This window comes from Bos javanicus, chromosome 1 (assembly GCF_032452875.1).
Source record: "Bos javanicus breed banteng chromosome 1, ARS-OSU_banteng_1.0, whole genome shotgun sequence".
NCBI lineage: Eukaryota > Metazoa > Chordata > Mammalia > Artiodactyla > Bovidae > Bos > Bos javanicus.
The window spans coordinates 110,664,173-110,680,399 of NC_083868.1; the positions used below are offsets into that span (position 1 = coordinate 110,664,173).

The 16,227-nt window shown below is 36.9% G+C and overlaps 1 protein-coding gene across 3 annotated transcripts in view; it reads right to left on the reverse strand.

The window, feature by feature from the left end:
* Positions 1–16,227, reverse strand: part of LEKR1 (leucine, glutamate and lysine rich 1) — a 214,911-nt gene that overhangs the window by 145,192 nt on the left and 53,492 nt on the right. For all 3 annotated transcript variants that reach the window (XM_061417727.1, XM_061417712.1, XM_061417718.1), the window contains one exon: positions 6,075–6,194. In XM_061417727.1, the coding sequence (XP_061273711.1) occupies positions 6,075–6,194 (120 nt within the window). The remainder of the gene's footprint in view (positions 1–6,074; positions 6,195–16,227) is intronic.

The following is a 16,227-nucleotide window of genomic DNA, read 5'->3' on the forward strand; positions in this document are numbered from 1 at the left end:
TCAATTCTTTGGCGCTCAGCTTTCTTTATACTCCAACTCTCACATCCATACATGACTACTGGAAAAACCATAGCCTTGACTAGACGAACCTTTGTTGACAAACTAATGTCTCTGCTTTTTAATATGCTGTCTAGGTTGGTCATAACTTTCCTTCCAAGGAGTAAGCGTCTCTTAATTTCATGGCTGCAGTCACCATCTGCAGTGATTTTGGAGCCCAAGAAAATAAAGTCTGACACTGTTTCCATTGTTTCCCCATCTCTTTCCCATGAAGTGATGGGACTGGATGCCATGATCTTAGTTTTCTGAATGTTGAGCTTCAAGCCAACTTTTTCACTTTCTTCTTTCATTTTCATCAAGAGGCTCTTCAGTTCTTCTTCACTTTCTGCCATAAGGGTGGTGTCATCTGCATATCTGAGGTTATTGAGATTTCTCCCGGCAATCTTGATGCCAGCTTGTGTTTCTTCCAGTCCAGCGTTTCTCATGATGTACTCTGCATATAAGTTAAATAAGCAGGGTGACAATATACAGCCTTGACGTACTCCTTTTCCTATTTGGAACCAGTCTGCTGTTCCATGTCCAATTCTAACTGTTGCTTCCTGACCTGCATACAGGTTTCTCAAGAGGCAGGGCAGGTGGTCTGGTATTCCCATCTCTTGAAGAATTTTCCACAGTTTATTGTGATCTATACAGTCAAAGGCTTTGGCATAGTCAATAAAGCAGAAATAGATGTTTTTCTGGAACTCTCTTGCTTTTTCAATGATCCAGTGGATGTTGGCAATTTGATCTCTGGTTCCTCTGCCTTTACTAAAACCAGCTTGAACATCTGGAAGTTCACGGCTCATGTATTGCTGAAGCCTGGCCTGGAGAATTTTGAGCATTACTTCACTAGTGTGTGAGATGAGTGCAATTGTGCGGTAGTTTGAGCATTCTTTGGCATTGCCTTTCTTTGGGATTGGAATGAAAACTGACCTTTTCCAGTCCTGTGGCCACTGCTGAGTTTTCCAAATTTGCTGGCATATTGAGGGCAGCACTTTCACAGCTTCATCTTTCAGGATTTGAAATAGCTCAACCGGAATTCATCACCTCCACTAGCTTTGTCCGTAGTAATACTTCCTAAGGCCCACTTGACTTCACATTCCAGGACGTCTGGCTGTAGGTGAGTGATCACACCATTATGATTATCTGGCTCATGAAGATCTTTTTTGTATAGTTCTTCTGTGTATTCTTGCCACCTTTTCTTAATATCTTCTGCTTCTGTTAGGTCCATACCATTTCTGTCCTTTATTGAGCCCATCTTTGCATGAAATGTTCCCTTGGTAGCTCTAATTTTCTTGAAGACATCTCTAGTCTTTCCTATTCTATTGTTTTCCTCTATTTCTTTGCATTGATCGCAGAGGAAGGCTTTCTTATCTCTCCTTGCTATTCTTTGGAACTCTGCATTCAAATGCATGTATCTTTCCTTTTCTCCTTTGCTTTTCACTTCTTTTCATAGCTATTTGTCAGGTCTCTTCAGACAGCCATTTTGCTTTTTTGCATTTCTTTTTCTTGGGGATGGTCTTGATCCCTGTCTCCTGTACCATGTCACGAACCTCTGTCCATAGTTCATCAGGGAATCTGTCTATCAGATCTAGGCCCTTAAATCTATTTCTTACTTCCACTGTGTAATGATTAGGGATTTGATTTAGGTCATACCTGAATGGTCTAGTGGTTTTCCCTACTTTCTTCAATTTAAGTTTGAATCTGGCAATAACGAGTTCATGATCTGAGCCACAGTCAGCTCCCGGTCTTGTTTTTGCTGACTGTATAGAGTTTCTTCATCTTTGGCTGCAAAGAATATAATCAATCTGATTTCAGTGTTGACCATCTGGTGATGTCTATGTTTAGAGTCTTCTCATGTTGTTGGAAGAGGGTGTTTGCTATGACCAGTGTGTTCTCTACAACTCAGTAGTTCTGAATTATTGATACTTAGGTATTTACTCAAAAGAAATGAAACATACATCCACACAAAGTATGTGAATGTTTATAGTAACAGTATTCTACCAACAAGCAGAAAGAATCCAAATGTCTCTCAACTAATAAATGCTAACAAATGTCTCTCAACTAATAAAAATAAAATGGGGTAAATTCATACAATGGAATACCATTTAGCAATGAAAAGGAAAAAAATACAGCATAGATGAATACCAAATATATCAGCGAAAGATATCAGATATAAAAGAACACATATTATAGGATTCCATGTAACTGAATTGTTCAGAAAAATACAAATCTATAAAAACAGGAAGAAGATAAGTAATTGCCTAGGATTGGTGGTAAAGATAGAGACTGACTGCAAATGGCATGAGGGTCTCCTCGGGATACTCAAATATTCTAATACTGGAAGTGGTAATGGTTGCACAACTCAGTAGGTTTACTAAAAATCATTACATTATCCACGTAAAAGGTTGTGGATTTTGTAGTTTGTAATTTATATCTCAAAAGCTATTTAAATATATAAGGTTATTAACTACAGTATCAAGGGTATAAAACAAAGCAAAGTCAGTAATGGTTGGGAGAATCACAAAAAAAAGTAAATACTAGAAGTTTTAATGTGGCTGAAGAGTTGTGAAAGTGAGAGATTTGGGGAGTTGGCTTGAAAATTTCAGAAATGACAGACTCTGGATTTATTTACAAAGAAGAAAAATTAAAGGATAAGTGTATTTCAAACAATTTACAGAAGATTCACAATAGGAATCCTTTGAAAGTAAGCATTAGTCTAAAATATTTCAAATATAGATTGATTTGGAATATTGGAGTTATACACATGCATGCATGCTGAGTTGCTTCAGTCATATCCAACTCTTTGCAACCCTATGGACCTCAGCCTGCTAGGCTCCTCTATCCATGGGGTTCTCCAAGCAAGAATACTGGAGTGGGCTGCCATTCCCTCTTTACATAAAGTGAAGTATACCTATATTTCACACTGTTTTTTAATATCTATTTTACAGATTTTCAAAAGTTAATTTCCATTCTCAAAAGACACTTTACTCTGAATAGCAGATGTGCTGAGCTAACTGAGGCAAACCACAGCTACTCCTCATCACCCCTTTGCAAGAGACAGGTTGGAAATGATGTCAGGGAAAATACAAAGCATGAAGAACACTTTGTTGCAGGCTAGGTGATTAAACCTGATCGCAATTAACCAAATGAGAGGATAATTTAAGATGAGCAAAGTGACTCAAAGACATAGTTCACTAATCTCTTGAAAGTTCTTTTTGGGCTCCATAGGTAAAGACGATTACATCTGAGTAGCTAAAGCTCAAGCTTCTTTTCCTTACCACCTTAGAGATTATAAGCTCCTTTTCTTTATCCACAGCAAACTCAAAGTTTTATGTTCTAGTAGATACTTTTTAAATAATCAGAAAACTAGTTTAAAATGAGCCTTTAGTAAGGCAACAAAATCACTGAACTCTACAACTTTGGGTTTGATTTTATTTCCACCTGACTGCTTTTTCCCATGCAATGTACCTACTACTAAAAGCATTAATAAAACCAGTAATTACATTTATTCGTCAGTCACAAACTTTTATTTACATCGTGTCTAGTTATATGGTTACTTTCAAAATTTCTAGTGTGCTACTTTTTAAAATAAATCAGATCCAATACTCCCAATTTGTGATCTTTTAGCTTTCATAAGGAAATGGCAACCCACTCCAGTATTCTTGCCTGGAGAATTCCGTGGATGAGCCTGATGGGCTACAGTCCATGGGGTTACAAAAAATCGGACACAACTAAGTGACTTTCACTTTCATATAAAAATCATAGATATTTTGAAAACATTTGAAAAATAAGCAGTAAAATGATGACAAAATTAGAACACAATAAAAATAGCATTTAAAGATGTATAAGTTTTTTCAAGAATTTAAAATACTACAAATTACATGTAAAATGTAAATAATAAAGACTAGCTGTATCAGTCCATAATGTCCATAGTATTCTGAAGCAGCATTAATTATCTAATTTAGTCCTAGTCTAACCTTTGAAATGTAGTCAATCCTGCCATCCATAATGGCATTTGTGCATTAAAAAAATGGATTTCCCTAGCAGACTTGGGCCAAAGCTATTGTTGGAGCCAAGATTGAATACTGATGGTGCTGACTAAAATGGAGAGTTGAGGTCACCTGGGTGGTATCCTGCTGGTTCAATATAGATTTCTAGGAAAAGGCAGAGATTTCTGATGACAAAAGTTGCCATCTGTTTTGTGAGTAGACTCATTCATTCATTCAAGCATCAGTTTTGTGTAAGGATTTAATGAAACATAGATGGTTAACAGGTTTTCACCAGACACTCCATATAAATTATTAGTCAGATCATTATTTTAACAGAAAAACATTCTTAATAATAACTAGTAGTTTGGAAAAAATAAGAACATTAAAAATGTTCACCTAGCATATTATTTTAGTCAACCTGAACCTGTGTCTTTTTGTAATTTTCATTTAACTTATTCCACTTTTCTAAGAGCTAAAAGTTACTCAATTTGAAAATTAATCATTCTTTCTGATATGTGCAATATACTTAATTTTTAAAAATACTTTCCATTTTCTTTAGAATGTTGGGTTTTACCTTTAGTTATTGTAAACCCTCCGAAGATTATATAAAAACAGATTTAACACCTTTTATGTTGGAAACTTTGAAATTTAGAAGTCTGTTACTATCCAGTTAGAAAATTTCTCCATTCTATTCTTTTCATGTCACTGAACTATCAGGAGATCACGTACACCAAGAAATACTGGTCAAGAGGAGAATGAATTCATCACTGTGCTTTCATTCTAAATATCCCTGCAAAATAAGAACAAGGTGTTTGCCTGATTTGAATGTTACTGGCAGGATTTCCCTGGTGGTCCAGTGGTTAAGAATCCACCTACCAATGCAGAGGGCATGGGTTCTTCAATTTCTGATCTGAGAAGATCCCACGTTCTTCTGAGAAACTAAGCCTATGCGCCACACACTACTGAGCTCACAACCCACAGCTACTGAAGCCCACACATGCTCTAGAGCCCTTGCTCCACAAAGAGAGAAGCCACTACAATGAGAATCACCCACGCTGCAACAAGGACGCAGCACGTGCCCCTCAGTTCAGTGCAGTTCAGTTTAGTCGCTCACTTGTGTCCAACTCTTTGCGACCCCATGAATTGCAGCACGCCAGGCCTCCCTGTCCATCACCAACTCCCGGAATTCACTCAAACTCGCGTCCACTGACTCACTCGAGTTGGTGATGCCATCCAGCCATCTCATCCTCTGTCGTCCCCTTCTCCTCCTGCCCCCAATCCCTCCCAGCATCAGAGTCTTTTCCAATGAGTCAACTCTTCACATGAGGTGGCCAAAGGACTGGAGTTTCAGCTTTAGCATCATTCCTTCCAAAGAAATCCCAGAGCTGATTTTCAGAATGGACTGGTTGGATCTCCTTGCAGTCCAAGGGCCTCTTAAGAGTCTTCTCCAACACCACAGTTCAAAAGCATCAACTCTTTGGCACTCAGCTTTCTTCACAGTCCAACTCTCACATCCATACATGACCACTGGAAAGACCATAGCCTTGACTAGACGAACCTTTGTTGGCAAAGTAATGGCTCTGCTTTTCAATACGCTATCTAGGTTGGTCATAACTTTCCTTCCAAGGAGTAAGCGTCTTTTAATTTCATGGCTGCAATAACCATCTGCAGTGATTTTGGAGCCCCCCAAAATAGAGTCTGACACAGTTTCCACTGTTTCCCCATCTATTTCCCATGAAGTGATGGGACCAGATGCCATGATCTTAGTTTTCTGAATGTTGAGCTTTAAGCCAACTTTTTCACTCTCCTCTTTCACTTTCATCAAGAGGCTTTTTAGTTCAGCCCCCCAAAAAATACTACTGGTGAAAATATTCAGTTGACATAATAGCTTAAAAAAAAGTGTTTACATGTTTTAACAACACTGTAATATTAAGCTATATAAAAACAAACTATATTATTAAAATGTGTTTGAATGTTTCTAAACTTAGTATTAAATGAGTGTACCTTTTCAATACTATAACTTTCCATTTTTTAAGGTAATCTTACCTGAAGATTTGTGATTGTTTTTGTTTAATTTTTAACTCATGTTGCAACTGACTCAATTCTTTCTGTACCCTCTGAAATTCATCTTGGTAACTTTTTAACTTCATGCTTGCATCTTGAATCCTAAAAATATAAATAAATAACAACTATTATAAATCTAAATATGTCCTCATCAGTACTTTATAAAACTTTAGAACCTTTTTTTTCATTGCAGCACTACTTAAAATAGCCAGGACATGGAATATTACTCAGTCATAAAAAAGAACAAAATAATGCCATTTGCATCAACATGGATGGACCTAGAAATTTCTATACTGAGTGAAGTCAGACACAGAAAGACAAATATCATATGATATCACTTATATGTGGAATGTAAAAAAAGGGTATAAATGAACTTAGTTACAGAACAGAAGCAGAGTCATAGATATAGAAGATAAACAGTTACCAGGGAATGAGGAGGGGGAGAAATAAATTGGGAGATTGGGATTGACATATACACAGTACTATATAAAGAATATTGGGTTGGCCAAAACATTCATTTAGGTTTTTCCGTATCATCTTAAGGAAAAACCTGAATGAACTTTTTGGCCATCTCAGTAAATAACTAATAAGAACCTAATAAGAATCTGTGTACAGCACAGGGACTTCTACTCAATACTCTTAATGTTTATACTGGAAAATAATATTTAAAAATGAGTTCAGTTCAGTTTAGTTGCGCAGTCGTGTCCGACTCTTTGCGACCCCATGAATCACAGCACACCAGGCCTCCCTGTCCATCACCAACTCCAGGAGTTCACTCAAACTCATGTCCATCGAGTCGGTGATGCCATCCAGCCATCTCACCCTCTGTTGTCCCCTTCTCCTCCTGCCCCCAATCCCTCCCAGCATCAGGGTCTTTTCCAATGAGTCCACTCTTCACATGAGGTGGCCAAAGTACTAGAGTTTCAGCTTTAGCATCATTCCTTCCAAAGAAATCCAAGGGCTGATCTCCTTCAGAATGGACTGGTTGGATCTCCATGCAGTCCAAGGGACTCTCAAGAGTCTTCTCCAACACCACATTTCAAAAGCATCAATTCTTCGGCGCTCAGCTTTCTTCACAGTCCAACTCTCAAATCCATACATGACCACTGGAAAAACCACAGCCTTGACCAGATGGACCTTTGTGGATTTATGTATATGTACAACTGATTCATTTCGCTGTACACATGAAACTAACACAAGATCATAAATCAACTATACTCCAATAAAAATTTTTAAAAATTAAATCCACTTTTAATAAAAATAAAAGGAGAAAACTATGCCTCTTTTATAGGCAAAGTGAATATATAGATAAAGTATACAGAGAAACATGCTGCTGCTGCTGCTGCTAAGTTGCTTCAGTCATGTCTGACTCTGTGCGACCCCAGAGACAGCAGCCCACCACGCTCTGCCATCCCTGGGATTCTCCAGGCAAGAACACTGGAGTGGGTTGCCATTTCCTTCTTCAATGCATGAAAGTGAAAAGTGAAAGTGAAGTCGCTCAGTCGTGTCCAACTCTTCGCAACACCATGGATTTCACCCTCCCAGGCTCCTCTGTCCATGGGATTTTCCAGGCAAGCGTACTGGAGTGGGTTGCCATTGCTTTCTCCAGAGATACATGCCAAATAGCCATTATCCCTGGGGACAGAGTAGAACTGACAGGCAGGAGAAATGCAACAAATATTGAAGGGAAGCATAACTTGTACTCTTTATCTTTTGTATTGTTTGAATTTTTGCAATGAAGATGTATTTTTACTTGAAATACTAATTAAAATGTACCTAAACAGTTTAACTTTTATCAAAGTAATATATGTTAAATGTCAAATATTACTGAGTTAGAAAAAATATTAATCATTTGCTTTTACCCCAATTTTTACTGCCAAAAATAATTACTTTCAACTTTTTTCTTCTTGTATTTACCTCTACATTATTAAATAACATATTTACACTGTTATTTCTTAAATTTCATTTTAGATATTACCTAGTGAATTACAAATCAGTTAAGCTCTGGTTCTGCTACTTAACTGAGACCTGAATATGATGACTTAAATATACAGAAGTATATTATCTTACATAAGATGAACGTATTGGTAGCCAGTCCAATGCTGATATATGATAGCTTGAATGTATCATCACAGCCCCAGGATCCTTTCAACTCTCTTGTCTACTATGATTGGTGTGTGTTCATTATTCTCATAGTCTATGATAATGGCAAAAACACTGACCATTACTTTCCTATTCCAGACCACCAAGCAGCAGAAGGCTCCTCAGTCCCTTTCAAGGAGACTTCCTGGAAGTACCTCTGTATACCTCTCCTGAACCTAAATATCTGACTGTACCTAGCTGAAAGTGAATCTGAAAAATGTAATGTTTTAACTGGAAAGATTAACCATCAGATATATCCATAATTCTATTACAAAGGAAGGAAGGAGAATGTATGTTGGGATGGGTAGCTTGCAGTCTCTAACACAATCCTAAAAAGAATTAACTCTCCTGTACATACCTACACGCCTACAGAGATATATACATATGCACACACACCACACGCACACACATACACCACATGCACACAGACAGAGCCTTCTTCCCCTCATCCTCCCAATACAGTTAAAATAATCTTTCTATCTAGTGTTGATGTTATTCTTCACTAGTGCGTTACATGTTATGCCATGATCACATTTTTTTCTTTACCATATGTTTATTTTTATATAATCCAGTATTTTTTAACTTTTTTTAAATTATGAAAGTATGACAACATATTTACAGGAGACTTGGAAAATACAGGACAAGGTTATATATAACCAATGTCCCTTACATCTCCTGCATTGGCAGGGGTGGAGCAGGAAAAATTTAAGATGAGTCTAGTACATTTTATGATGCCTGAAAGTAAGGAAGAGTTCAAGGGAAGACAGAGGCATTTTGAAAGGGCACAGGTGCCATGTGAAAGAGCTCCTAATGGCTGAACTGGAACGACTGAGCAACAAAATATATAACTGTAATGTTGCATTATAACCCACAAAATAAAAGTAAATGAATCCATATTGACATTTTTTTTTTAGGTTGTGATTTTATTTTATTTTATTTTTAAACTTTACATAATTGTATTAGTTTTGCCAAATATCAGAATGAATCCACCACAGGTATACATGTGTTCCCCATCCTGAACCCTCCTCCCTCCCCATACCGTCCCTCTGGGTCGTCCCAGTGCACTAGCCCCAAGCATCCAGTATCGTGCATCGAACCTGGACTGGCATCTCGTTTCATACATGATATTTTACATGTTTCAATGCCATTCTCCCAAATCTTCCCACCCTCTCCCTCTCCCATATGGAATTTAGAAAGATGGTAACATATTGACATTAACAAATAATTTAATAGTTAAATAGGAGAGAAGAAACAGTTGTTCCTTACAGAAAAACTCCAATTAAAAAATATAGAAGGAATGAGAAAAATAAAAAGCATTAGACAAGAACAATAATAACTGTTGTAAGCAAAATCTATGGTAAAAAGTAGGTGAAAGTTTAAGGAGAAATAGAACATTTGAATATTCTCAAAAATAACTTTGAGAATATTATTAATTATAATTAACTAACATTTATTAATTATAAAGGGAAAAATGATAATTTTTCAATGGAGGAAGCTGGAAACACCACCTCAGCCAAGTGATCAAGGTTTAACAACATCTGCAAAAAAACATATTGAGGTTATTACACTTTGACTTGATACACTGGAAAGGGCACATCATTTCTGTAGTATTCTTGCTAAAAAATTAATACTGTCTATAAAACTATGGGTAAACATCAGACAAACCCAAATTGAGGGGATTCTACAAAACAGTTGACCAGTTCTCTTCAAAAACCTCCAGTCACAAAAGACAAAGAAAGACTGAGGAACTGTCACAGATCAAAGAAGATTAAAAGATACGAGGTCTAAATGCAATCAGTCTAAATTCAATTTGACCCCAAATTGAATTGTGACTGGAAAAAAGATGTCAGTGGAAAAATTGATAAAATCAAATAAAATCTGTAGGTTAGTTAATAGTATTATACCAATGCTAATTTCTTAATTTTTATAATTGTACCACATTGATGGAACATGTTAACATTGGAGGGGCTTGGTATAGTGCTGTACTATTTTTGCAACTTTCTATAAGTCTAAAATTATTTCAAAATAAAAAGTTATAAAATCACTTGTATATATGTAATGAATAATTTGTACATGTGAATGTATCTGTGTTACAAACTATGTTGTAAAAAGGTATAACAAAAATGAAACACCTTCATGGTCAATATTAGAGAAACATTAAGTAACCTATGTTCCTATGGAATACTATATTTTAAAAAAAGAATGAAGTAGATCTTTATGTCCTGACATGGAAAGAATGCCAAGACTTAACAAGAAAAAAAACAAAAAGCAAGTTGTAATTTACAGGTCAACAAGAGTTTCCAAACACTCCTTGTGTGAATGTAAATTGCACAACTACTTTAACTAAATAGTAGGACCTATGAAACCTGGCCATATGCATAATGCCATGACCCAGAATTTCCACACCTGGTACATATCCAATAGAAAAATGTGCTTAAATGTTTACCAAAGACATGCATACAAATGTTCATGGCAGCACTGATTTTAACAGCCCCAAAGTGTGAACAGCCAAATGCTTATTCATAGCAGAATAGATAAATCCATCATGGTATATTCATACCATGGAAAACTGAATAGCAATAAGAATGAACGAACAGCAGTTACCCATAACAAGATGGGATGCATCTTGCAAACATAATGCTAAGTAAAGAAAATTAGGCAAAAGAATACACACCCTATTATTCCATTTACATAAAGTTCAAAAATAGGCAAAATTAATCCGTGGTGTTATAAGTCAAGGCTAGTTTCCTTTAAGTAGATGACTGAGATAAGTACAAGAGGGCTTCTAGGGGGATGTCAATGTTCAGTTTCATGATCTGGGTGCTGATTACATGAGAAATTCACTTTGTGAAATTTAGTTTTAGCTGTACATGTATTATTTGTGCATTTTTCTCTTATATATGTTATACTTCAATAAATTTTTATAAAAATAAAATAGAATTAAAAAAGCACCTAATCTCATTATATGTGTTTATCTAAGGTTGATAAATAGGTTAAAAAGTCCAGAAATATTTGAAGAAAATTTAATCTCATTAGTATATTTTGGGGTTAAATGAAATTTGTATAAACATTCCTTAATAAAACATGTGGAATATAGCCAATATTTTATAATAACTGTAAATGTAGTATAACCTTTAAAATTATATAAAAATTTAAATTCTTTTAAAAAGCCCATTGCAGCTATTAAGATTTACCCAGAAAATAATTCTAGGACTTCCCTGGTGGTTCAGTGGATGGGAGTCCACCTGCCAATGCAGGAGACACAGGTTGGATCACTGGTCCAGGAAGATTCCACATGCCACAGAGCAACTCAGCCTGTGAACCACAACTACTGAGCCTGAGGTGTAGAGCCCACGAGCCACAACTACTGAGCCTGTGTCCTGCAACTACTGAAGACTGTGTGCCTAGAGACTGTACTCCACAACAAGAGAAGCCACCATAACGAGAAGCACGCACACCACAGTGAAGAGTAGCCCCCACCCCACTCACCGCAACTAGAGAAAGCCGACACACACAAAAAGGACAGCAACAAACACCCAGCACAGCCAAAAACAATACATATTTTTTTAAAGAACTTGAAGATTTTACAAACATTTTACTATTTGTAATTAGGAAAAAAAATACACATTAAAACTTTATAACATCATATTCCCCAAATGAATATTACTTGTAAATCACATCTCAAGCCCTCTGACAACACTCCCTGATAAGTTAGGTCACATTAGTTCACTCTGTTTTGTCTTTGCTAACGCTACTTTACTTCTTTCAATCAAACTGATGTGGCTAAAAATGACATTCATGAAAGGTATTAATGTTCACTTTTATTGTATATATTGTTTATGAAATAAATAATTCATAAAATATTGTAATCCAATATGTACTATGCAAGCACATGCTTTTCTCTAAAAGTCATAATACTGCATGGAATTTGAACACTATGTTGACTGATGTGAGGACATGCTGTTGTCTACTCAGAGGGTGTTCCTGAAAACAGTTAAGACCAACAGCATGTTGTAGTGGACAGAGTCCTGTACTGGGAGTTAGATGACTTGTATTATAACCCTCTTGCCAACTCAACCATGAGAACAACACAGTCATTACCCTTATCTATTTTCCAGTTTTTCCCTTAGCCAACTTGATTAAAATGGATTGTGGTAAGAATCCCAGAGTTCTAAAACAAATTTGGGAAAGGTATTATTGTCTCTTCTTACATACTTTCATTTGGATCATTATCGGCATTATTCATAATGAGAATATTCTAAAGGAAAATACTTTTAAATGTCCTTTTAACTTCCCTCCATTCTGTAGCCAAATGCTTTAGAAAAGACAACAAGAAAGCCAATCACATCATCGGGTATTTTACCACTTGAAGCCTAAACTTCTTTTTGTCAAGCTCTTGGCTTGAAGAATTCACTTATTTTTAGTCTTTCCATCAAACTGGTTTTGCAGCAATTTGAGATGACAGATGGAAGTTCAAGGTATGAAAAAATTAGAGTGGAGGATTTTCAGGATTGTGTCCTACCAAGACCTGACAGGCAAAGGCATCTAACTATCAAGGGGAAAATTAGAATTGCAACAGAGAAATCAATCAAAACAAGATAGTACTTCAAGAGTTCTTGGGAAATGGATTTTAGACATTGACATATGACTACCAGAAGTGGCTGCTGTAACCACTCTATTGGAATCAATCACTATCTAAATGCATCCAGAAAATTATATTACCTTTCCAGAAAACAGACAATGAGAGTGGGAAGCCCACGTATATAGGTAGGTAAATCACGTAGGATTCAATTAAACTAGAAAGAATTCTTATTTTGCAGAGAAAAGTCATAAGCACTCTGTAAAACCACAGAGGCAGAACCCAAGCTCCTTTACCTATTATCAGGACCTTTGGCAACTTTAACAATGTCAACAAGAGATTACACAGGATCGGAAATGTCACTAACATATAAGTTCTACTGTATAGAAGAGTAGCAATATTTAAGACAAAATTATTTGTGAACACAATTTCCTCTTGTGTGGCATTCTATTCCTTTTATTTTAAAAAATTAGTGTGGTATTTATATCTTACTGCTAAAGTTCTAACTTGGTTATCAAAATATATTCTTCTGCCAAAGCAGCTTTACTTTTATCCTGAAGAATCATTACCCTGGTTCAATTCAGTCACTCAGTCGTGTCCGACTCTTTGCGAGCCCATGGACTGCAGCACAGCAGGCTTCCCTGTCCATCACCAACTCCTGGAGCCTACTCAAACTCATGTCCATCAGCTGGTGATGCCATCCAACCATCTCAAGCTCTGTCGTCCCCTTCTCCTCCCGCCTTCGATCTTTCCCAGCATCAAGGAGTTTTCCAATGAGTCAGTTCTTCTCACCAGGTAGCCAAAGTATTGGAGTTGCAGCTTCAGCATCAGTCCTTCCAATGAATATTCAGGACTGATTTCCTTTAGGATGGACTGGTTGGATCTCCTTGCTGTCCAAGGGACTCTCAAGAGTCTTCTCTGACATCACATTTCAAAGCAAAAATTCTTCGGCACTCAGCTTTCTTTATAGTCCAAGTCTCACATCCATACATGACTGCTGGAAAAACCAGAGCTTTGACTACATGGACATTTGTTGGCAAAGTAACGTCTCTGCTTTATAATATGCTGTCTAGGTTGGTCACAGCTTTTCTTCCAAGGAGCAAGTGTCTTTTAATTACACAGCTGGAGTCACCATCTGCAGTGATTTTGTAGCCCAAGAAAGTGAATTCTGTCACTGTTTCCACTGTTTCCCCATCTATTTGTCATGAAGTGATGGGACCAGATGCCATGATCTTAGTTTTTTGAACACTGTGTTTTAAGCCAGTTTTTTTCACTCTCCTCTTTCACTTTCATTAAGAGGCTCTGTAGTTCTTCTTCGCTTTCTGCCATAAGGGTGGTGTCACCTGCATATCTGAGATTATTGATATTTCTCCCAGCAATCTTGATTCCAGCTTGTGCTTTATCCAGCCCAGCATTTTGCATGATGTAGTCTGCATATAAGTTAAATAAGCAAGGTGACAATATACAGCCTTGACATACTCCTTTCCTAATGTGGAACCAGTCTATTGTTCCATGTCCAGTCCTAACTGTTGCTTCTTGACCTGCATACAGATTTCTCAGGAGGCAGGTCAGGTGGTATGGCACTCTCATTTCTTTAAGAACTGTCCACAGTTTGTTGTGATCCACACAGTCAAAGGCTTTGGCATAGTCAATAAAGCAAAAGTAGATGTTTTTTTGGAACTCTCTTGCTTTTTCGATGATCTAGCAAATGTTGGCAATTTGATCTCTGGTTCCTCTGCCTTTTCTAAACCCATCTTGAACATCTGGAGGTTCTCAGTTCATGTACTGTTGAAGCCTAGCTTGGAGAATTTTGAGCATTACTTTGCTAGCATGTGAGATGAGTGCAATTATGTAGTAGTTTGAATATTCTTTGGCATTGCCTTTGTTTGGGATTGAATGAAAACTGACCTTTTCCAGGCCTGTGGCCACTGCTGAGTTTTCCACATTTGCTGGCATATTGAATGCAGGACTTTTACAGCATCATCTTTAGGATTTTTAACAGCTCAACTGGAATTCCATTCCTCCACTAGCTTTGTTTGCGGTGATGCTTTCTAAAGCCCACTTGACTTCGCATTCCAGGATGTCTGGCTCTAGGTGAGTGATGACACCATCGTGGTTATCTGGGTCAAGAAGATCTTTTTGTATAGTTCTTCAGTGTATTCTTGCCACCTCTTCTTAATATCGTCTGCTTCTGTTAGGTCCATACCATTTCTGTCCTTTACCGTGCTCATCTTTGCATGAAATGTTCCCTTGGTATCTCTAATTTTCTTGAAGAGATCTCTAGTTTTTCCCTTTCTATTGTTTTCCTCTATTTCTTTGCATTGATGGCTGAGGAAGGCTTTCTTATCTTTCCTTGCTATTCTTTGGAACTCTGCATTCAGGTGGATATATCTTTCCTTTTCTCCTTTGCCTTTAGCTTCTCTCTTCTTTCTCAGCTATTTGTAATGTCTTGTCAGACAACCATTTTGCCTTTTTGCATTTGTTTTTCTTGGGGATGGTCTTGATCACTGCGTCCTGTACGTCACAAACCTCTGTCCATAGTCTTCAGGCACTCTGGCTTTCAGCTCTAATCCCCTGAATCTATTTGTCACTTCTACTGTATAATCATAAGGAATTTGATTTAGGTAACACTTGAAAGGTCTAGTGGTTTTCCCTACTTTCTTCAATTTAAGTCTAAATTTGGCAATAAGGAGTTCATGATCTGAGCCACAGTCAGGTTCCGGTGTTGTTTTTGCTGACTGTATAGTACTTCTCCATCTTTGATTGCAAATAATATAATCAATGTGATTTAGGTATTGACCATCTGGTGATGTCCATGTGTAGAGTCTTCTCTTGTGTTGTTGGAAGAGGGTATTTGCTATGACCAGTGCATTCTCTTGGCAAAACTGTTAGCCTTTGGCCTGCTTCATTATGAACAATCTTATGTTTGCCTAATTTAGAAGCTGCAAATCAGTTCCTGAATATGTTTTATTTGACTTGCAGAGTGTTTGTTTTTTTTTAATGAGAACTACTTTAAAATTTGAGTGATTTTACATAAAGATGAATATTCTCTGCTTTTCTATAAAAATCAAGAAATTCAGAAACAACAGCCCACAATTCTGTCTCCTGGAGCAGCTGCCTCATGCAATGAACATATGCTTTTCTGAGCACTGTAGTTCCCACCCAGCCTGTTTAATTCACTTATTCTGGATACCTGTTTTACTCCACAGGAATTTGATTTGCCTTTCTGCCTACTTCTAAAATGAGGCCAGCTGAATGAGCCTTTGGCTACTTCAAATATTTTCTTCTTTCAAAATTACAAAAGATGGTTGTCTGTCACTCACTTGAGGAATCCTGTAGAATAAATTAATTCTATTTTTACTTTGAAAAATAAAAATGTATATACCTATCTCTATCTATATATCTATCTATCTA